The sequence below is a fragment of the Sabethes cyaneus genome, chromosome 1 (assembly GCF_943734655.1).
Source record: "Sabethes cyaneus chromosome 1, idSabCyanKW18_F2, whole genome shotgun sequence".
NCBI lineage: Eukaryota > Metazoa > Arthropoda > Insecta > Diptera > Culicidae > Sabethes > Sabethes cyaneus.
In genome coordinates, this window is record NC_071353.1 from 78,792,574 (window position 1) to 78,816,541 (window position 23,968).

General features: G+C 40.3%; 1 protein-coding gene across 3 annotated transcripts in view; it reads right to left on the bottom strand.

Moving 5' to 3' along the window:
- The window catches only part of LOC128738976 (GPI inositol-deacylase), a 666,126-nt gene that overhangs the window by 152,406 nt on the left and 489,752 nt on the right, over positions 1–23,968 (bottom strand). For all 3 annotated transcript variants that reach the window (XR_008412136.1, XM_053834512.1, XM_053834504.1), the window contains 2 exons: positions 23,182–23,368; positions 22,977–23,130 (listed from right to left, as the gene is read on the bottom strand). Coding sequence is in view for 2 of the 3 variants with exons in the window: in XM_053834512.1 (XP_053690487.1) it covers positions 22,977–23,130; positions 23,182–23,368 (341 nt within the window). In the remaining variant the exon portion in view is untranslated. The remainder of the gene's footprint in view (positions 1–22,976; positions 23,131–23,181; positions 23,369–23,968) is intronic.

Genomic DNA, 23,968 nt, shown 5'->3' on the forward strand with positions numbered 1-23,968 from the left:
AACACTTTTGAATTTATTAAAAAAAATTTGGGGATCTCTTGCGATCGCAGTTGATCCGGGATACCGGAAGTTTCTTCTTTCATGGTGGTGTCGAAGAATATAGCAGACTTAGAAGTATCTAGTGATGCGACATTTGCGGGTGCATACTGAGAACCGTCGTGCGTGAATGTATCTAGAATAGTTGCGGAGTAAAAAGCTTCAAAAGTCTAGTACCCCCGTTGTTTATCCGACCGAAAACCGCTATATTTTAATCCGTATAATACACCGTAGTTTCTGTACGCGTTATCCAGTTTGTGCGCATCGGATTAGTTTGCAAATTTTGCGATCGGAGACTTTACAAATTCGCAATTGCAACTGTATTTCACAGCTATTGTGTATCACGCTCGCAATTTGTGTTTGCGGCTGCTAGTATTCGCCCGTGTCGTGATACGTTAACAATACACGCATAGCAGCTTGTTTTTTTTTTGCCATCCGCTTCGCACACAAGAAATGGCAAATGTGTTGAGAACCCCACCGACTGGTGTAAGCAATACCACACCGCAAGCGACCAAGCGATCCCGTACTGATTACCCGTCTAATGAGAAGTCAGTTAGAGATGAGTACGAAAATCAAATTACATTGGACAGTATGATGGATATGATGATGGCACAGTTCATGCAGACCAAACAGCTGATCGATACAGTGCGCGGTGAGCTGTGTAAGATTAACGACAAGATTGACGACGTGAAATCGGAGCTGCAAGACGAAATCAAATCGCTGAAAGAGGAGTGCACGGCTAAATACCAACATACTGATGCCGTTTTGAACACACTTAGCGAGAGGGTAGACAGTTTAGCCCAAAAAATGGGTACGTTGGAAAATCGGAATGAGCTGGTAGTTAGTGGAATCCCATTTCAACGAGGTGAAAATTTAAACGAAATTTTAAAAGCAATCTGCAGACATCTGGCGGTAAATGAGTCTGTTATTCTTAAGACTGAAATAAGGCGCATGGGAACCGGTAGTCAGCAGGAAGGAAACGGCCTCGTCGTCCTGGAATTCGCATTAAAAATAACCCGTGACGAGTTCTACCGTGCGTATCTACAAAAGCAGGATCTCAAGCTAAGACACGTTGGACTGGACTCGGATCGCCGCGTGTATATCAACGAAAGCTTAACCGCTGAGTCGCGCAAGGTGAAATCGGTGGCTTTACGGTTGAAGAAGAACGGCAAGCTGAAAATGGTATTCACTAAGGGAGGAGTCGTCTTCGTGAAGCGGACGGTTGATGGACCCCCCATTGCGGTACGATCCGAGGATGAGCTGGATAATTTGTAACTATATATTACCGATTACTTTTGAAGCTGTTTTATTATGTTACATGTTTCAATTTATTTTTGTGATCGAAAGTTGAAAATTGTAAAGTTTTTGAAATGATTATACATTATCTTTCCGCAATAGTGCAGCCCTCCAAAAATTGCTTTCCGTATTATACATAATGTTACCGCTACATAACAGCACCTCGACGAACATACCGGGAGCGGTGTTAAACGCGGCTTTGTTTCCCGGTAAACTTAACATCTGTCACGGCAATACCCAGAGTTTGTGTGCTAGGCAATTCAAGAAAATGGACGAAATACGGCATGTTCTGGCTGGTTCCAAAGTTGAAGCATGTTTCACTGAGTCGTGGCTCAGCTCAAAAACCAGTAATCGCAGTATAGGCATCGCAGGTTATAAGGTTGTGCGTAATGACAGAGCATATAGACGCGGGGGTGGAATTGTTTGTTTGTTTGTTTTTTATTGTCTAGTAGCGTAAGGTTTACCCTTTTAAAAATGCTACTTCCGATTTGTCGATAAGTATAATAAAGTCTTACATTTCTACACAATTATTTAAACTAAAACTATTTCTCTAATTACGATTCCAAAAGTCGATGCAGCCTCTCTTAAAAACTACTTCAGAATTTGCACGCTTTACTGTAGATGGTAAACGGTTCCAATTTATTACACCCCGGACGAACAAAGAGTTGGCGTAATTCATGGTGTTATTTGCCGGTATAACTAAATTTTGCAAACGTCGACCGCGGGCATGTATCAATTTTCGGTACAGTGTGGCTGGAGCTTGTGTTGCTGTCAGCTTCCTCAGGAAAACGCAGGAACGGTACGAGAAGAAGACTTCCAGCGGGCATCCCAACAAGTTTTTTTGGAGGTGGGTCACGTGATCATACCGGCTTAGCCCAAAGACAAAGCGCACACAGCAATTTAGAGCTACTCGAAGGCGATCGAAACAGGCTGTACTGAGGCGAACGTGAAAGACATCTCCGAAAAGAAAATGCGGTAGGATTAGCGATTTGAACATTTTTAGTTTGGTTTCAACCGGTGCCGCAGACATACACACATATAACGTCCGCAAACCAGCGTAGATCTTTCCGCACTGCTGCGTTATTAGGCCGTCCCATTGAAGATCGCTTTGGAATATAAATCCCAGATTACTGACCTTTTCTGACCACTGAATATTCTTGCCGTCCATCATGATGTCGGGTATCGATGACATTGACCTGTCAGTTCTTCGACATCTGCTTGTAACTAACAATGCCTTGCTTTTGTCAGCGTTAATCACCAAGCCATTTCGCTGAGACCAATCAGAGATCATTTCTAAGTCTTCATTCACACTGCTGATTATATCGCGCATACTCGGGCCGAGTCGTCCAATGTAGAGTTGAACATCATCAGCATACATTTGGATAGAGCAATACCTGAGAACCGTTGGAAGGTCATTTATGTGGCAACAGAACAACAAAGGGCCGAGTACTGAGCCTTGGGGTACACCAGACGTTACTTCTACCATATTCGAGAAGCGGCCATTGCAGAACACCGTTTGTTTTCTTCCTTGGAGATACGACTGGAGCAAGTTCACAGCTGCAGAAGAGAAGTTGAATTGTGCTCCCAATTTATCCAATAGTTCTCGATGAGGAATGGTGTCAAAATTGCTGTCTACTATAGAGAACACTTGAATTGCTCTAAGGTTTTTAATACTGTGCTCACAGCGGAATCATCGAGTCAAACCGAATGCTTAGCATTAGAGTTCCGTATATCTGGGGAAAAAATTCTGCTGATGGTTGTGTATAACTCACCGATTAACGATTGCTCGGCCTTTCTATTTGAAAAACTAGTCGATCTCGCTGTTATGAAAATATTTTCATCGTTGGGGATTCCAACATGGATATGCTTTGTCCAAGTAGCAAGCGCACACAGTTCGAATCCATGCTTCGAAATTTTTCGCTGACGTCGGTTGGTGAAGAACCAACATATTTCCATGGTGGAGGATGTTCACAACTTGACCTCCTGGCTGCTAACATGCACGAAAAAATATTACGTTTTGGACAGGTTAGCTTTCCTGGATTGTCGCAGCATGATCTTATCTTTGCATCAGTTGACTTTGAAGTTCAGTGCTCCGCTCAAGTGAGTACATACCGCGATTATGTAAATTTCGATGTGGGAAGGCTACAAAACAAAATACTTTCTATTCCCTGGAATCATTTATACCACAATGAAAATCCAAATGAATCGATCGAGTATTTTAACTATCACGTTAAGGCAGTCCACGATTTGTGTATACCAGGGGCGGACTGGCCCACCGGGCAACCGGGCAAATGCCCGGTGGGCCCCAGTAAAAATTTCGTTGTTACACAAAATGAGATTTTCCAAAATTTTTATTTCAGCTAAACTCTTTCTACGACTCACAAATGTTTAATTCCTGGGGCCCCATGTTTCATTAAATCAACCGATTTGATGATTGAAAATTCAGCTTCAAATGGGACTGTTGGGGCCCCGAACTTCATGTTCGATTGTTAGGGCCCCATGATTTATGAAATCAACCGATTTGATGATTGAAAATTCAGCTTCAAATGGGACTGTTGGAGCCCCGAAGTTTAAACCAAAATTTCTCTTTCAATTGAACTTTTTCCATGACTCACGAAAGTTCGATTGTTGGGGCCCCATGATTCATGAAATCAACCGATTTTATGATTGAAAATTCAGCTTCGAATGGGACTGTTGGGGTCCCGAACTTTGAACCAAAATTTCTCTTTCAATTGAACTTTTTCCATGACTCACGAAAGTTCGATTGTTGGGGCCCCATGATTCATTCAATCAACCGATTTGATGATTGAAGATTGAAAATTCAGCTTCGAATGGGACTGTTGGGGCCCCGAACTTTCCGAAATTTCTATTTCAAGTAAACTTTTTCTATGACTCACGAAAGTTTGATTGCTGGGGCCCCATGATTTATGAAATCAACCGATTTGATGATTGAAAATTCAGCTTCGAATGGGACTATTAGGGCCCCGAACTTTAAACCAAAATTTTTCTTTCAATTAAACTTTTTCCATGACTCACGAATGTTCGATTGCTGGGGCCCCATGATTCATGAAATCATTTAAGTTGAGCTGTTGGGGTCCAAGCTCCGAAAATATTACCAGCTTCAATTCTGAGTATTTAAAATTAGAATTAGTATTTCATCCGCAGTTATTTGACTACTTATAAATATTGAACTGTCGGCTTAAGCTCCATACTCAGTTTACTTCAGTGGCGACGGTTCGTTATCGATCCTGCGCCGAATGAATTATGGTCCTACCTTTCTTCAAACCTCTCGAACACCAGCTGAACGTGCATCATCCTCGATAGCACACATCTATAAGAGCGATGTCTACTCCGAAGTATACGGCCTCTTCTTGATTCTCTGCTTACAATAATTTTGGCTCCTCTTTCGACGGGCCTTCTAGACACGTGACCAATCCAGCGCAGACTGCCACACTGTGCTATCTTCATTATAACAGCATATTTGCATTCTTAAGATAGCTCGTGGTTCATGCGTCTGCGCTACACTCCATTTTGGATTTTGCCAAATTTTACGCTAAAACCCCAAGCATTCGGCCGGACTCAGCTTCGATCAGCTTCTTTTAGCGTCCATGATTCATGTCCGTAAAGGGCCACCGAGAGGATTAGTGTTCTCTAGAGCATCTGTTTTACGCGAATTTGCAAGCTACGGAACTTCAGCTACAAAATGTAATGCCTGCGTAAAGGCCAATTCGCAGCTGTAATTAGTCGTTTTATTTTGCGACTTACATCGTTGTAAGAGCATACCAAAATATATTCAGTTCCTCTTCGACACCAACACCATTTGGATTTCCACGCCATGTACTTCGTTTTGGCGGTGTTAATGGTAAGTCCCAATTTCTCAATAAATGACCTAAAGGCTTCTTTCGCTGCTTTACTTTTGATTTTGGTATATCGACGTTCTCCGCAAAATCAAAAAGCACGTGAGGTCTCATCTGCTATTCTGACTCATAATTTTTACTCATCCAGCTTCACACGAATCAACGTAACTAGTCCTGTGGGAAAACCATGTCCTAGCCTTAACTGTTACAGCTCATTTCGTTTGACTGAATCGTATGCCGCCTTGAAATCCATAAAAATATTATGAGTCTGCAAGTTGCACTCCCGGAACTCGTCAGTTACTAGACGCATGGTAAATATCTGATCTATCGTGAAGCAACCCTCATGAAAACCAGCTTGATACTCGCCAACGAAGAACTCAGCTAACGGACTCAGTCTAAAACACAGAATAGGGAGAGCACCTTATAGGCAAAATTGAGTAACGTAATGCCTCGATAGTTTTTACTCTCATGTCGATGTCCGTTTTTAAAATTATGGGAAATGAGGTCAATCAACCACTCCTCCGATATTTATTTTCCTCCCATATTCTGTTCCTGACAATGAGGTGGCGCTCGCTCCCCGTTTTTAGAAGTTCAGCCAGGATACCATCCTTTACAGCAACCTTACCGTTTTTCAGCTCACTGATTGCTCTTTTGGCTTTCTCCTGTGTTGGCGGCTCCACAGCTTGGCCTTCGCTCAAAATTCTTATCCTGAAGATGCTGATCTTCGTGTTTACTTCTCTATTCAACAGCGTCTGAAAATACTCTTCCACCTGGCTGCTACCGTCGTTTGGTCAGTAAGCAGGTTGCCAGCACTATCATTGCACATCACAGGCATGGCAAAATTCTTGCACCTGACCGTTTTGTGGAAACTCCGTGTGTCGTTGCTGACGAACCTCTCCTCTGGACTGGCGAGCACGTGCTCTTCGTACTGGCGTTTTTAGACGGTGAGTTCTTTTTTCCGCAGCTCTACCAGGATGAACCAAAAAGATTCGCGCAGAGGCTCGGGCATTCCTCACATTGAAATCGTGTGAAGAAATTCTAGGATTCGCACAGAATACCTTGCTTATAGAAGCATGATTCTTATAGGAGAATCCAAGAGTTGAATCCCAGGGATAGCTATGACTCGGCACGGGAATCGCCTGCACTATGAACTGTTCTGTTCTGACGTGTAGACGCAGTAAGCTACTCATATATATTGAACTATTGACATCATATCATTTATCACGCAAATCAAATCAAATGTTCACGCTACGGCAGATCCTCCAAAAAGTCCATGAATATAGAATTCAACGGACAATTATTTCATTGATTTCAAAGTTGCGTATGATACCTTCAACCGTAAAATCATGGCCATTCTAACCTCGCAAGGGACTTTATCAACGTAATGGTTCCTTATGTGGGCAGTTTAACATGCCGTTACAGGATGTTATCAAAGGAGCAACACACAGGCACAATCTTCAGCAAATCTAGTTAGTTCGTCTGTTTTCCCAATAAAATGGATATTGTCGATAGAACAGTATCTGGGGTGGTGGCTGAACAAACTAAAACTCAAAGCAGCGAAGATTGGGTTGAAGAAAAATGCGTCAAAACTAAAGTACCGTGAACCGCTAATATGACGCACATGCTAAAAGCTGGTAACTCGGTTCTAATAACGATTGAGTTTGTTTTGTTTCGAGCATCGAGCCGCTATGCTGCCCGTTCTCCCGATACTCGACACTCGACAGTGCCTGAGTCGAGTCGAGTTGCACGACATGACTTACAAAATAGAGCCCATATTCATTCGATTTACTGTCCTTGTAACGCTGATGTCTTTAGAGTAGACGTCTTTTTTTGTGTTAATTTACTAACATGAGAATATTGCAAACTGGGGCCCCTAATATCAAAGGTCCGGTGGGCCCTTTGGCTCCCAGTCCGCCCCTGGTGTATACCCCTTCGTACCAACGCCCATCGACGAAAATCGAATGAGTGGTTTACTGCCAGTGTTCGGCGGTCTCTGCTGGAACGCGATTTAGCGTACAAAGACTGGTTAAGGGCTGCACCCGAGTTGAAACACGATAAACGACAGCGTTATAAGGAACTACGAAACCGTGCAAATGCACATGTTGCGCGTGCCAAGAAACAGTTTCTGGAGCAGTACTTGGACAGTAGGATATCGTCGAAGGTCTTGTGGCAACGAGTAAAGCGAATAGGTGTGGGCAAGGATAAGGAGTCACAGCAACACGACTTCGACCCTGAAGAAGTCAATGGCGTTTTCTTGTCCAACTATACAACAAGTGATACTCTGGAAGGAGCTCCTCCAAGAGCTACAATGTATTCGCCGTATCAGTTTTCTTTTCGACCTGTGCAGAGCTGGGAGGTTATTAATGCCATTTGGAAAGTCAAGTCGAACGCAGTAGGTTTGGATGGCTTACCGATCAAGTTTATAAAGATAATTTTACCATTGGTAATTGAACATATAACTCACTTGTTCAATGTCTTCATTGAGTCATCTACTTTCCCAGAATGCTGGAAGCATGCGAAGATTTTGCCACTGAAAAAGAAGGCTCATCTGAACGACATTGCAAATCTACGCCCGATCAGCATACTATGCGCACTGTCGAAATCCTTCGAGAAGCTTCTTAAGCAACAAATGGCGCACTACATAGAAAACAACAACCTACTGACTGAATTCCAGGCTGGTTTTCGTAAAGGTCAAAGCATTAAAACTGCTGTTCTACGAGTACATGACGATTTAGGAGCGGTAGTCGATAAAAAAGGAGTTGGTATTCTTCTGCTGCTAGATTTTTCAAAGGATTTTGACATTATCCCTCACCGGAAATTGCTGTCAAAACTGGAGGCTCAATTTAACTTTTCCTCTGCGGCTGTGAACATGTTGTATGCATATCTACAAGGCAGAAAACAGACAGTATACTGTGGTGGTAGCTGTTCCAGCTGCGCCGTATCTACATCTGGTGTACCGCAAGGCTCTGTCCTCGAACCGTTGCTGTTCTGCTGTTACATAAATGATCTTCCGACGGTTCTTAAGTTTTGTTCCATCCAGATGTATGCTGATGACGTACAGCTATACATCAGTCGTCTTGGTCCCTGCACATTGGAAATAACCAGGATGATGAATGCGGACCTAGAAAGAATTTCGGAGTGGTCACGGCGAAGTGGGCTTGTAATCAATCCTACCAAAAGTAAAGCGCTGTTTATAAGAAGTCGACGACGACGAGAAATTGGATCTGTGTCTCCGGTATCGTTCATCAAGATAGACGATAAGATCATTGAGTGGTCGGACAGTGTGAACAACCTAGGGTATACGTTCCAGAGTGATCTTTAGTGGGACGGCTTAATAGGCCAACAGTGTGGGAAGATTTATGCTGGTCTACGAACACTATACTCCAGTGTTTCTGCTGCGCCGGTCGACACTAGGCTGAAACTTTTTAAGTCGTTAATCCTGCCACACTTTTTATTCGGGTATATCTTCCATGTCCGCCTCAGTGCAAGTTCGTTTGATCGACTACATGTGGCATTAAACTGCTGCGTACGTTTTGTATATGGTTTAACCCGATATGACCATCTAAGCCATCTACAGAAGAATTTGCTGCGATGTTCTCTACAAGTTTTCTACGCATATCGATCCTGCATGTTCCTGAGAAAATTAATGTCTACGCAAACCCCGGCCATACTGCATCGAAAACTGATACAATCACACCGCCGTCGTTTACAAAATTTAGTGATTCCTGCAAACAATACAACGAGTTACGCCAATTCACTGTTCGTTCGAGGTGTTATTAATTGGAATAGTTTACCTCCCATAGTAAAACGTTCTTCATCGGAAGCAATTTTTAAGAGTGGCTGCATAAGTTTTTGGAACCGTAGTTAGATTTGTAAATTAATTTATTAGTGACTAGTTTAAAACAAACATTATAATTGTAATTACTGTGACTAGCCGGAGGTAGTATTTTTAAAAGGTAGAACCTTACACTACTGAACAATAAACAAATGACAATTGACAAATGAGAAGGGTTGATATCTTGAGCCATGTAGTCAAAATATAGGATCATAAATTTAGACTGAAATTGAAGTTCGACCAGCCTTTCGAAATTACCAATTACTAGTGGGTTCATAATCTCACATCGAATTCCCAAAAACGATTCTTCAACTGTAGAATCCCCGCCAGCACTTCGAGACTCATCGTATGGGTCGATTGCATGCAGCCTAAAGCTATACGCAGACAACGATACTGTATTCTTTCTAGCTTGATAATATGCGTGTTAGCGGCGGACCGGAAGCAAAAACATCCATATTCAAGAACAGACAATATCGTTGTTTGGTATAGTCTTGTGAGGTCTCCTGGGTGAGCTCCCCACCTAGTTCCGGTAATTGTACGAAGAAAATTTATCCTCTGTTGGCATTTTTGAATCAGATACCTAAAGTGGCATGCCCAAGTGCATTTCGAATCGAACCAGATACCAAGATATTTGTCAACCAGTACCTGAGCGATCGTTTTACCCATAAGTAGGAGCTGAAGCTGTGCTGGATCATGCTTCCTAGAAAAAACGACCAACTCTGATTTTTCCTGGGAGAATTCGATACCCAGCTTTAACGCCCAACTGGACAAATTGTCCAAAGTATCTTGTAAAGGTCCTTGCAGATCGTTAGCCGTTGATCCTGTAATGGAAACAACGCTATCATCTGCAAGTTGCTTTAATGAGCATGACTCTTCGAGGCAACTATCAATGTCGTTAACATAAAAATTATACAGAAGTGGACTTAGACATGAGCCCAGGGGAAGACCCATCTAGCTAATTCGAGATGTTGTCAAATCATCATGTGTAAAACTCATGCGTTTTTCCGACAACACATTGAGCAAAAAATTATTCAAAATCTGTGAAAGTCCCTGCAAGTGAAGTTTCTCAGTCAAAACTTCTACGGAGACAGAATCAAAGGCCCCTTTGATATCCAAAAACACGGATGCCATTTGCTCCTTCTGGGCGTAGGCGAGTTGAATCTCAGTAGACAGCAACGCTAAGCAATCATTTGTTCCCTTGCCCCTGCGGAAGCCAAATTGGGTATCTGAAAGTAAGCCATTCTCTTCAACCCATTTATGTAAGCGAAAGAGGATCATTTTTTCCATTAATTTCCGGATACAGGATAGCATCGCAATCGGCCTATAAGAATTATGATCGGAGGCTGGTTTCCCGGGTTTCTGAATGGCGATAACTTTCACCTGCCTCCAGTCCTGCGGAACAATATTCACCTCGAGAAAGTTATTGAAGAGGTTCAACAAGCGTCTTTTGGCAGGGTCAGGCAAATTCTTCAACATGTAGAATTTAATTCTGTCTAATCCTGGAGCAGAGTTGTTGCAAGAGAGGAGAGTTATAGAAAATTCTACCATTGTAAACGGAGGTTCATTTGCAGTCGAGGAGGACGCGTCGCGAAAGGATCCGGGACAGAGTCCGGACAGACCTTCTTGGCAAAGTCGAGAATTGACCAAACTCGTGACTTGGTCGCGCTATGGTTAATAAGGGAGGTTGTGCAGACCTTTTGTCCAGCACCTCTGTGGTTCAAAGGTACACGGGTACCAGTGAGCGACACGCCCTGGCAGGTGTTGTGGGTTCAAATCCGGTTATAATCTCTGATTACAGCTTGGTTCGACTCATGCACCTTCCAGCATTGGACAAAAGATAGGAGTCACAACGACAACTTGTTAACCATAGCTACCTATTACCCCCCCTTCCTTTCCACCCTTCCCCTTCATTTCCCGGAAAAAAAAAAAAAAAAAAAAAATCCTTCATTACTTTCCCTTACCGTCCCTTCATCAATTGTAGAATCATCGTTTCAAAATAAATATTAAAGTCGAGAATCCATCGGCTGGAGTACTCCGCACTTTCATTCGTAACGTTACGGTTCCGCATGCGTCTAGCGGTGCTCCAAAGAGTGCTCATCGCTGTTTCTCTCGACAAACCGTTCACGAACCGGCGCCAATATCCGCGTTTTTTCGCTTTCATCAAGCTCTTCATCTGTCTCTCCAGTACCTCGCATTTCCTGAGCAGATCTATCGAACCGAGTTTTCGAAAGTCTTTATACGCCAGAGACTTTTTCGCGTACATTTCCGAGCACTCTTTGTCCCACCAAATGGTGAAAGACCGCCGATTGATCGTTTTCCCGGGTATCGGTTTCGTCTGAGCTTGAGACACGGCGTCGAGGATCAAGCCAGTGATAAACTCGTATTCTTCCTCCGGAGGAAGTTCTTCGCGCGATTCGATGTTTTCCGAGATTATGGTCGCGTAGTGTTTCCAATCGATATTGCGTGTGAGGTCATATGTAACATTGATTGAATTTACAGACGGGTAACCATTAGTAACTTAGACATTTAGACGGGTAACTTGCAATCTAACGCTAGTGATATCGAACAAAGAGATAGATCCAGTACGCTTGCGCGGATTGGAGGATTAGGTATACGTGTCACTTCCCCAGTGTTTAGGAGTGCCATATCGAAGTCGTCAATCAGGTTATTAAAAAGGGCGGATCGGTTGTCCTCGTATAGCGACCCCCATTGTGTGCAATGGGAGTTAAAATCTCCCAAAATTAGCAAAGGTGCGGGAAGCAATTCTGCAATATCAGAAAGTTGCTTCTGCTCAATCCGCACCGCTGGAAGGATATATATTGAAGCGATACAAAGGTCCTTTCCTTGTATTCTAGCTTGAATGGCGACAACTTCAATATTCGAGAACGAGGGGAGGTCTATGCGGAAGAACGAATAGCACTTCTTGATCCCTAGAAGTACTCCTCCACCATGTGATCCTCGATCTCGTCGGATTACGTTAAAATCGTGAAAGCTGAGATCGTTACTTGAATTTAAAAAGTCTCACTGAGCGTGTCGCGAATGCGTCACAGTTGGAAATATTTAATAATTGTTTGAAAAGATCAAATTTGGGGATGATACTTCTGCAATTCCACTGTAACACAGCGATAGAGTTCTCAGCATTGTTCGACGTATTAATCATCGAAGGATACGATAGCTGAAAAGAGGGGCCATTGTGCTGTTAGTTGCTTCAAAAATGTCTTAACTGTGGGAAGAAAGGCAAGTAGAAAGCTTTTGAGTGGATCCGAGATATTGAAGGTTTCAAATATCCAGTCCACAATGTCAGAGAGCTTCAAAAATCCCTTTCCCAATTTGTTCTCTGAATGTAAGTTCGATGCGCCAGGGGTTTTTGGTGCACTAGAAAGCGGTGGGTATTCCTGGTTTGATTTCAAATTTTGCAACCCTGGAGGTACCTGCTTCGGATTTTTTTCACCGCTTTTCTTTAAGTTTGATGTATTTTACGTTCTGTTCGGGGATATCTTAAGTCCTTTGCGAGTAAGTCGAGGAGAGTTAATTGTTTTTCTCTTCCTAGAGCTTTCTTGCATGGCATACGAACATCCTTCGAGCAGTTCGTCAGAAGTACCCTCATCGGTTGGCAAAAAGGTATAGATATTTTCGTTGGTCATGGACTCGGCTCTCTTGAGCATTTCTGCGTAAGAGCGTTCCCTAAGGGAGCGCTTAATTTTTTCCTTGCGCTGTTTGTACGCGGAACATGCCGCAAGATCATGCGGGGTTCCCTCGCAGTAAGGACACTTCTCAGTATTCTCATTGCAAGCGTTTTACGCATGATTGCCGCCACATTTGCTACAGCGTGCCTTATTGCAACAGTAGGTGACTGTATGACCCAGCTGCTTGCAGTTCTGGCAGTTCATGACCCGCGGTACGAACAGGCGTACAGGCAGACGAACCCTATCCAGAAGGATGTAGTTTGGCAATGCAGATCCAGCGAAAGTTACCCGAAAGGATTCCAAGGGAAAAAATATTTTCTTCCCGTCTTCGACCGATGCTGAATGCAATTGCTTGCAGTCAAGCACCTTTACCTTTTGCAGCATGGGGTTCTTGAAACAGCCAACGCCATGCTGCAAAAAGTATTCGATGGTGAGGTTTCCGTCCGAAACTACACCGTCAACCTCTACATCCTTGGCAGGGATGTACACGCGATACTCTCTCGTAAAAAGTTCGCAGCTAGCAATTGCGTTTGCTTGCTTCAAGCTTTTCACGGCAACTCGCAGTTTATTCGGTCTCACCTTTGTTATATCGGTTACGTCCGAAAACTGTTTTGCCAGGTCTTTGCTAATTTGTATAATATTCAAGGGTTTCGTTTTGGGCCGGAAGAAGACAATAAATGGCCTTTGAGTCATCCGGGTAAGCCTTAATCCGTTGGGTAGTCTGGTGGTCCGGGGTTGGCGGGCCGGACGGGGGTGGGGGACCAGCCGCGACTGAAGGACTGGGTGGAAAGTTCAGAAGTGGTGAGCTAAGCGTTGTGATATCTAGCTCATCTATTTCCTCCTCATCCGTCTCGACGTCGACAAACATCGCAACGTTGAAGTTTTCTATTTTAGCGAAAGCTATAAGCTCTACCGCTCATAAACTTAAAAAAAACTTGGATGTAGGGTGGGGGAGGGTATCAATTTAACGGGGAAGCAATGTATTAAATAAACAAGAATATATTTAAAAAAATTAAAAAAAATATACATATATATATATAAGAAGATTGCAATACTTCTCACGCAACACAGTCCAAACCGGCTGATAGGTGAGTTGATCTTTTCCTGCCTAAGCGATGTGTGCACCAACAATAGATCAGCACCAAGTGATGTCGTTCGATGCCTCTGCTGGGTACGCGTGTACGGCACAATTGTTACCGGTAGCGGTAGAAAATAGCAATGCCCGTTGCTGTGCTGCTATGTCTGCAGCTCACATGTGGGCCAATAGCACAAAATTCGAGATGCTAAATAGAGTTTCACTTGTGTCGTGTCGAAACAAACGGCACTATGCACAAAGCTACAATTTAACAACCTTGAACGCGAGCAAAAAAATACTTTTATACTTTTAAGAGCGGGCGCATAATATGTGTTGTCTTGTCAACGATTGCTTTGCTACTCGAATGAATTATAAATTCTTATTAGCACCATTTTGGTTATCGTTCTTAGCATACGGGTGAAAGATTTTCCACGACCTCCAACAACAACGTACAAAATGGCCTAGCTATCCACAATTGTTACATCGAGAATCACGAGCAGGACAATTTTGATTATTGAAAATATGCGTTTCTAAGCAACGAGTACAGGAACCTTTAATTTTTCACGAACTATTATTCGATTTTTAGACCGCGTTTAAATCTTTAAAGTTTTCAATTGCAGTTGACTTGGAACGGAGTCCCTGAACCTGTGCGGAAACTGACTCATGAGTACGCCCAAACTTCAGCAGTTCTTCAAGAGTAACTTCCGCCTCCAGATATTTCAGTAGGTTTCTGTTGCGTATACTATTTGGTCCACAATCATTTCGTTGACTTGATTTTCGAAATTGCACGCTGAAGCTTGCGTTTTCAGCCATAGAACATAATGGTCCAATTTTTCATTTGGATTGAATTTTACTCAACGTAAGAACCGATTGAATTTTAATTGACGGGACTTGTTTCTCTCGTATTGAATAGACATTTTAGGTGGGAAATAATCATCTAATTTTTCCATAGCAGCCCGATCGATAACGATTATCCAGAACATTTCCAATCAGTTCTACATTTCTTGCAACTTTCCTAACGTCCGGTTCCCCGAAACACATTAGCGCATTGTATAACTCATCATGATTGTTTAGCCCTTTCACCGTCCAGTTTGGTTCGAGGTATGATGATAGTCTTACAAGCCAGTCTTCCTATGTTCGAGTCTCGGCTAGGCGGTGCTTGCTAGGTAGAGTCAGTAGGATCCTTACACATTGGCCTGTAATTTTCCTGTACTCTAACAGCCGGCTGCGAAGTCTATCGATACAGAAGGGTAATGTCTAATGACGGTTTAAGCTCACGATTTTGCTTTTACCCCTTTTAGCACTAAGTATGCAAAAATTTGGCCTTTCTTCCCATCGCGTAGAAGTTGGTCCACCACCAGACTAATAGAATGGCAGTATTATGAAATTCAGCTTTAATTAAAATATTTCTAAATAATTTTTCTTATGACGATATTTTCTATCATTATTTTAATTTATTTAGAATTTCCAACGGTATTTGTCTAAATAGATTTATTCAGAGGCTTAGTCTCTCTTTATATTTGCAGTTAAATGGCCTGGAATCTTGTTCCCTTCATTTAACTCTCTAAATGGCCTGGAATTTATGTTCCCTTCATTTTGAGACTATATCGTTAGCTCACCTTTGTGAGCTTTCAGATAAATGGCCTGAAATCTTTATTCCCTACATTTATCTACCTAAATGGCCTATAATTATCAATTCCCTTCATTTCAGTTCTCATTAGCTTTTTTCCATTGGAATACCTTTCCTCAACTAAAGTGGTGGAAATTGTTTTAGTGTTATAAATAAATTTCCGTTACCATGGACATGTTGATAAGTTGAAAATTTCCGCTAAGTTTTTCTTGAAAATTGTTGAAATGCTTCGTCTTCCAATTGATTTAACTTCTACTCTTTGCTTTTATTTTACGCCTTGCTTCAATATTTCCTTCAATTTTCGAAGAACTTTCAGTCAATTTTTCATGTAAATCTTTTTTTTTTCGTCGCCAATGTAGCAGCTCACAAAACACAATTAACTAGTTCGCGGTTGAATCGTTTCACCATGCCAAATAAAGAGTTCGCTTTCGTTACAATTTTCTCGATATGTTTACTGAAGGTTAATTCACTGTCCACTTCCACACCTAAATCACAATGGCAAGTCTTCCTTGGAACTACGTCTGTACCGAGATGGTATTCATACTCAATATTACTGGATCTGCGACCGAATGAAATCACATTACACTTGGAAACGTTTACTTTTAGCCCAAACGATTCACAGAAGTGGAGAAACCGATTTAAGTTCTCCTGGAGAATCGTACAATCCTTCATATCACGGTATAAATATTTTTACATCATCAGCATAAATTAATACGAATACATCGACTAGCATATCTGGAAGTTCATTCATAGCAACAACGAACAATAGAGGTCCTAAATGTCTCCCTTGCGGTACTCCTGAGCTCGTTACAAATACTTTAGAATTAGTGTTGTGTAGTCTTACATACTGTAAACGATTAGTTAAGTATGAATAGATCCATTCTAAACAGACGTCATCAATTCCATACTTTTGTAGAACATCAGTCATTGCATCTATGCTGACCAGATCAAACGCCTTGGACATAGTTTATAAATATTGTCAACTTGGTAACTATCCGACATCCATTTCACCGTTCCACAGTGGGGCAGATTGGCCCGGCGCTCGGACAAAACCTCATAACTTCTTTCATATGCTTCGTAGAGCTTTATTGTCTTCAGCAACATTGTTTGTTATAAAATTTCGCATCTTTCTGTAAATTTTAAGTAGTTGTATTTTTATTCCTATAGATGGCGTTGAGATCTAACTTTTTAAATACTGACTTTAGAAATATTGTGTCTTCAGAAAAGTTGTTTGTCCTGTAAAGTTATGTAAAGTTACTGAACATATCAAAATTGTAGGACTTACGGGAATCAAGTTATAAATATTTTAAATACTCAAACACATTTTTGCCTTTCTACTATATAAATATATAGTATAAAGGTATAGAAATCACTTGGAAAACCGGAAATGGAAAGAAGGTCCTGCGGGCCGAATGTTATATACCATTCGACTCAGTTTCGAAAACTGAGCATTTTCTGTGTGTGTGTAAATGTGTGTATGTATGTGACGCTTTCAATCTCAGTCACTTTTCTCGGAGATGGCTGGACCGATTTTAATGTTCTTAGTGTCAAATGAAAGGTCTAGGTGTCCCGTTGGTCGCTATTGAATTTCATACTGATCGGACTTTTAGTTCAAAAGTTATGTATAAAAATACGAAAAATATGGGACTTCATTATCTCATAGATCCCTTAACCGATTTGAACAAAATTAATTGCATATGAAAGAGGAGCCTTACAAACCCTTAACTTCCAAATTTCATGACGATTGGACTTGTAGTTTGAAAGTTGCATAAAGAAATGTGAAAAAATAGTATTTAAAACCTATTTTTGTAACATTTAAGAATTAATTCAATGAAAAACATCACACATTTTGTTATTATTTGAAAATTGTTGCTGAAATCTATCAAATGAAACCGAGTTATTTAAAATCGGACGGTTCATTCAAAAGTTATTCAAACTTTAACACTTAAGCACCGTATATTAAACCGTTAAAACGTGTGAAATCAAAACTTATCAATCAAATGTTGATTGTATTCAATGTGTGCGATGTATGTATGTATGTATGTATGTATGTATGTATGTATGTATGTATGTATGTATGTATGTATGTATGTATGTATGTATGTATGTATGTATGTATGTATGTATGTATGTATGTATGTATGTATGTATGTATGTATGTATGTATGTATGTATGTATGTATGTATGTATGTATGTATGTATGTATGTATGTATGTATGTATGTATGTATGTATGTATGTATGTATGTATGTATGTATGTATGTATGTATGTATGTATGTATGTATGTATGTATGTATGTATGTATGTATGTATGTATGTATGTATGTATGTATGTATGTATGTATGTATGTATGTATGTATGTATGTATGTATGTATGTATGTATGTATGTATGTATGTATGTATGTATGTATGTATGTATGTATGTATGTATGTATGTATGTATGTATGTATGTATGTATGTATGTATGTATGTATGTATGTATGTATGTATGTATGTATGTGTGTATGTATGTATGTATGTATGTATGTATGTATGTATGTATGTATGTATGTATGTATGTATGTATGTATGTATGTATGTATGTATGTATGTATGTATGTATGTATGTATGTATGTATGTATGTATGTATGTATGTATGTATGTATGTATGTATGTATGTATGTATGTATGTATGTATGTATGTATGTATGTATGTATGTATGTATGTATGTATGTATGTATGTATGTATGTATGTATGTATGTATGTATGTATGTATGTGTGTATGTATGTATGTATGACAATTTGCAATGAAATTCAAGAAAAGTGAGAAACATGTCAATAGTTTTGAAGCCTCTTAGTGGAACACGAACTCTGAAATAAAAGAAAAGAAAAAAAACTTGACCAAACTCGTGACTTTAGTCATGACCTTGAAATGCGGTCAGGCATATATTAATATTTTTTTTTGAAACGATGATTCTACAATTGATGAAGGGACGGTAAGGGAAAGTAATGAAGGATTTTTTCGGGAATGAAGGGTGGAAAGGAAGGGGGGGGGGGTAATAGGTAGCTATGCTTAACAAGTTGTCGTTGTGACTCCTATCTTTTGTCCAATGCTAGAAGGTGCATGGGTCGAACCAAGCTGTAATCAGAGATTATAACCGGATTTGAACCCACAACACCTGCCAGGGCGTGTCGCTCACTGGTACCCGTGTACCTTTGAACCACAGAGGTGCTGGACAAAAGGTCTGCACAACCTCCCTTATTAACCATAGCGCGACATGGGTTGGTCTATTTTTAGACACACAATTGTGCCTCTTCCTTCACCTACTGTAGAAACCACCGACTGAGAAGTTTAAATCTAACGTCTTTTTACTTTCAGGACGACGACACTATGCAGGCCCTTACGACTTGCAAGGTACTGCGTGTGACGCTGTTCGTCCGAAAGCGTGTTAGTCCGCGTTTCTCAGCGCGGTTCTTCGGAGAAAGGCTCCGTTCCTATGAAAATTGACCAAACTCGTGACTTTAGTCATGACCTTGAAATGCGGTCAGGCATATATTAATATTTTTTTTTTGAAACGATTCTACAATTGATGAAGGGACGGTAAGGGAAAGTAATGAAGAAGGATTTTTTCGGGAATGAAGGGGAAGGGTGGAAAGGAAGGGGGGGGGGTATCGGAAAACTAGGAAAATTAGCACATTAAACCAAGTGTATTGCTGTCAAGCATGCAGCGGAATGTTGCTTCTGTCTATTAAATTCATACTCGATGGTTAAATATTAGTTTTCTATGTATAAAACTAACGTAAAGGATAAACTGGCCCATAATACTGGGTGGCCCATAATACTGTGGTGACTGTATATATGTTGCATATAGCATGTATACATGAAGAATCAAATGATTACAAGCATGAATACATGCTACTATCACTACAAAGAGACTTACGTAGTCCTGCGTCACCTATATATGCGGTCGTGTCTTGTACACAACCTCTCTGATTTTTTAAATATTTCAAGATTCGCAATAGTCAGCGGCAGGGTTGCCACATGCACAGATTATTCTGTGTTTAACAGATATTTGAAAGAAATCGCCTGTACAGAATCTGTATGCATAGAATACAGATTTTCGCCAAATTACACAGATTAAACAGATTTTTGAGCTTTTACATGAGAGTGAAAGAGACGAAAATAGTCAGTAAAATGACTCTCTATCTCTTTCTCTCTCATTGTTTTGCATTGGACAGATTTTTGCACAGATATTTTCCTTGCCATACAGATTGTCAGATTTTTACAACAAAAAACACAAAATTATATGTGACATCTCTGGTCAGCGGACGTCGGAGATATTCCGGGTTATCTGGGGGTATGTCAAAAACTGATTTTTTCATCGCTTATATCTTTTCTACATGGAAATTTATTCATATTCATATTTTATCCCAAAACTTGATTTCATTTCCAGTCGATTGGTGAAAAAAGAACCGAAATCCGACGAGACAAAAACAAGTTACGGCCATTTTCGTAAAATCAGTACTAGTAACATCTATTGCTCTGGCCAGTTTTGGACATAACGCAAACCATGTCAATATGAGCATCAAACGTTAAGTTTTTATGAACCATTGACACTGGAAGCATCCCCAGGTCCGCAGCGTGCCATGGCAACCCTGTAGCAGGTTGTAGGTATCCCGGCGGAAGTGGTCGTTTCAGGGAAAATTCGAAATCGAAATTGTCAAAATGGGTGTCAAACTTTAGGATTTTCAACCCTCGTCAATTTTTAAAGTTTGACATCCATATTGGAATGGTTTTGGTCATGTTTTAAAATGGTCATAAAGGTAAGACATTACTGGCAACATTTCTGCTGATTTCACTAAAATGGCCATATCTCGGTTGTTTTTCGTCGGATTTCCGTTCTTCTTCGACCAATCGCCTGGAAATGAAATCTAGTTTTGGAATAAAATAGGGTTTTTTCTAATTCCCATCGTAATAAGTAAAGCCATTCTAATTTTCATCATTTGTTGGATGGATTTAATGAATACTCCAAAAGTTCTTGTGCTGATTTGACCAAAACACACTTACCTTCCGATCCGTGAACTTTGAAATCACTGAAAAGCGACTATTAAAACATATTATTGAAATTACGCAACTGACTTTATTTCTAAAATTCGTCGTACCGTTTTAAAATCCGTCCATCAAAATTTTTCATCGTCCGAACTAAAAATCACAACAATGTTTACGAAGCTAACGCGCATGTATTTGTGTAGGACGGCGTGACAAATTTTATTCTGCAAAATTTCTGCAGGTCAGGCAAGTTTTCCTTGCTGTAGAATAACGGCAATGCCTTGCGTGAGTTATTTTCATTTGTGAATGACGAAAAGTAAAACGATTAGTCGAGATTGTCTTCTTCGTCGTACGAAAAAACGTAGGAAATTTGGCTGGCAGGACTTCTTTAATGATAAAAAGCATTTAAATATTGCACCTGGCAGCAATTTATCGAGTCCTACGCAAATCCTTTTGACGTAGGACTACGTCTTTGTTTACTATACTGGGACTGGGTAGCACTTTGTAAAAACGAGAAATAGAAGTGTAACGTTTGAATGAAATATTTCAAACGCTAATAGCTACTATACTACTGAACGAAACATAACAGTTAATATGTCGTTGGATAGATAAAATGTCCAGAAATTTTATAGTAACATACTAATAATAATTTTTTATACGCTAAATAGTGAAAATGTGTGTAAAGATTCAAGGTCGAATTTTTCCATACATTTCCCTTGTTATCGCCTAGCTTCACAGGCACGGACGACAATTAGATACACCAAAGGATTGGGATCTAAATGATAACATTGAGACCACTTTGTAAGCCACACCCCTTTTCCAATCCAATCGGCAACATCGATGGCTATTGACGGGAACACCGACCCCGAAGACAAGCGGAATCAGAGGGCAATGGCTAACGTGAATCCCACACGATGCACTTAACATTACATTTTGCATTATCCCCATCGCAGACATGCGAAGTTGTTCGATAGCTTGCTCAATCAGTGTCGGACAATCATTCGAGCAGCAGCAGCCGATATGGTTTCCTCCACCACCTACACTAGCTTACAAGCAGCAGCGGCAGTGCCAGTGACTATAAAATGGTACTCTTGGTTCACCGTCTGCTCATTCATCGCACAATCGCACTGACGGACGGTCAGTATTCACCATCAACGGCTATTGGTGGCGAAAGCAACGGCATTTGGCGGCAACACCAGCGATCGGAGGCAACACCGATAGAAATTGGGAGGTAAAAACGATAGCATTTTGGCGGCAATTGGAGGCAAATCCAAGGACTTTTGCGGCAATTAATGTCATCTTCGACTGACGGGCAGCAAATTCAGCAGTAGGCCGTTGTGGTCTTAAACAGTATTTATAAGAACTATAGTAATTGAAGAATGGAAAGATTTTTCTACACTTTCTAAATGATTAACGTTCCATTCGGATAATTATTTGAGCAGCAGCAGCAGCCGATCTGGTTTCTCCCATACCTACACTAGCTTACAAGTAGCAACGGCAGTGCCAGTGACTATAAAATCGCACACTAGGTTCGCCGTCTGCTCATTTACCGCACGATCGCACTGACGGACGGTCAGTATTTTGATAAAACTAATCCATTTCTACTTTACAGTGATTTGGTATTTCCTATCACTCCTGTATTAGCGGGCAACCATCATCCTAGAGTCTAAAGGACCGAATAGCGACATCCATTTATATATTGGCAACAGTAATTATAGTACTGATTTTTAAGAAGTGCTATCAGCTCAAACATAGTTCTTTTCAGGGCCACCAAACAATTTCAAACGGTTTTTCTTTCAAAACCACCATTGATTCAATGAAGAATTAAATCAGAATATTTCGCTCTTCTTTAACAAATAAACACTCAAATACTCAAATATGCATATGCCAGAAATGCCGTTTACATTAGTCTTTGATTTAATGATCAGACATAAAGTTATACTTCATCGATTAAAACATGTTATCAATATAATGAGTGTTATATGACACAGTTCTACGTCACCCTTTCGTACAACCCTTAGGGCTGTATACCTTGTAGTTTTTTTAATAATAATTATCCTGTACTAAATACATTGAAAATATGCTTGTCACGCAAGGAGGGGTGCAGTGGGGAGGCAATAACGAATAGTTCAAATTGCTAAATTGCAAACATGCGTGGTAAACGCAGAAAATAACCACGCTAATAATTTTCGCGTGGGACTTTAAATAGGTGGAAACTCCGCAATAGATCTCAGCTCACTTTGATTGATCGCGTATGATAGACAACAAACTAAAATATTAGGGAATAACTAATTTTGCATTGTGTGTCATAAAAATGCTGATATTGTTAATAATTTGTATTGGGTAGGACGGGAATAGGCAATTACGACGATGTAGCAACATTCCCTTTGTAAATCAATAATGAATTTCATCAAAATTTTACATGTCCCGATCATTTTGTCTAACCCCTGTATATTGTCCAGATCGTAAGATTCGGGATCAAATAATGTCTTGAAACAAGACTTTGTACAACGAGCAGACCTACCTTGATAAAATATATAAAACATGCACATGATAACGCGACACTGCCAGACGATGTGAATGCTACAGATATTAATATGATCCCAATAGCGAGAGGAAATTTTTGAATAAAAAAAACAAGTGTAGATGATACCTGTGGCAACGGACAAGCAATCAACCTACAAATAAAAAATATATATTGTTTTTGCATTGAAATTGACTAACTTTACCTTAGTAATATTCGATGAACAAGATTTCCACAAGATACAATACAGGTCCATGCCACCGCTGTCACCATATATAAAAACGCTTTAGCTGCTCCATTAATGATAATTAAAATGATGAAAGATGCATCACAATTTTCCGGCTGGGGTAATATCTTTAGTAATGAAAATATTTTATCAAACGCTCGCGATGCTAAAAGTAAAAATCAAACAATCATTGTAATAAACAGTAATGTCCATAACAGGTGGTAAAGCGGTTAATGCAGGCCTCCAAAAGAAGCTCAAATTTACACTAATTATTCTGCTGACAAATACACGGCACGCGACACGGTGGTTTAAAATGCGAAAAACGCCAACCCCAGCATTTTGAAAGGGAAAACGTCTAAAAAAGCTAGTGTTATTAGTAAAGTTGTTGTATGTCATTAATGGAAACTTTTGACAGGAATAAACTTTTGATTAATCTACCTTAAAGAGAGATAAAAAAAATATTTTTTTAATTAGGCCATTACAAATATTTTATAAAGTTTTGGTCCTTCCGGTGTTCGGCCACTGAAGGGGGGGCGAAAAAAAAACAAAGTGAATTTTTTAATTGAGCAAAACAAACATGAATTTTAAGAATTTTTATTTAAGGTTTAAACGTGAAAACCGAATCTATTCTTGCTTATAATATATACGTTATTATTTTCTATGCAAAAATATACGAAAACAGACAAAAACGAAGGAATTCCATTGTTAGAATTTCCATTTCTGTTTCGTGCTAGAAGCGTTAATTCAACTCGGAGACTCATTTTTC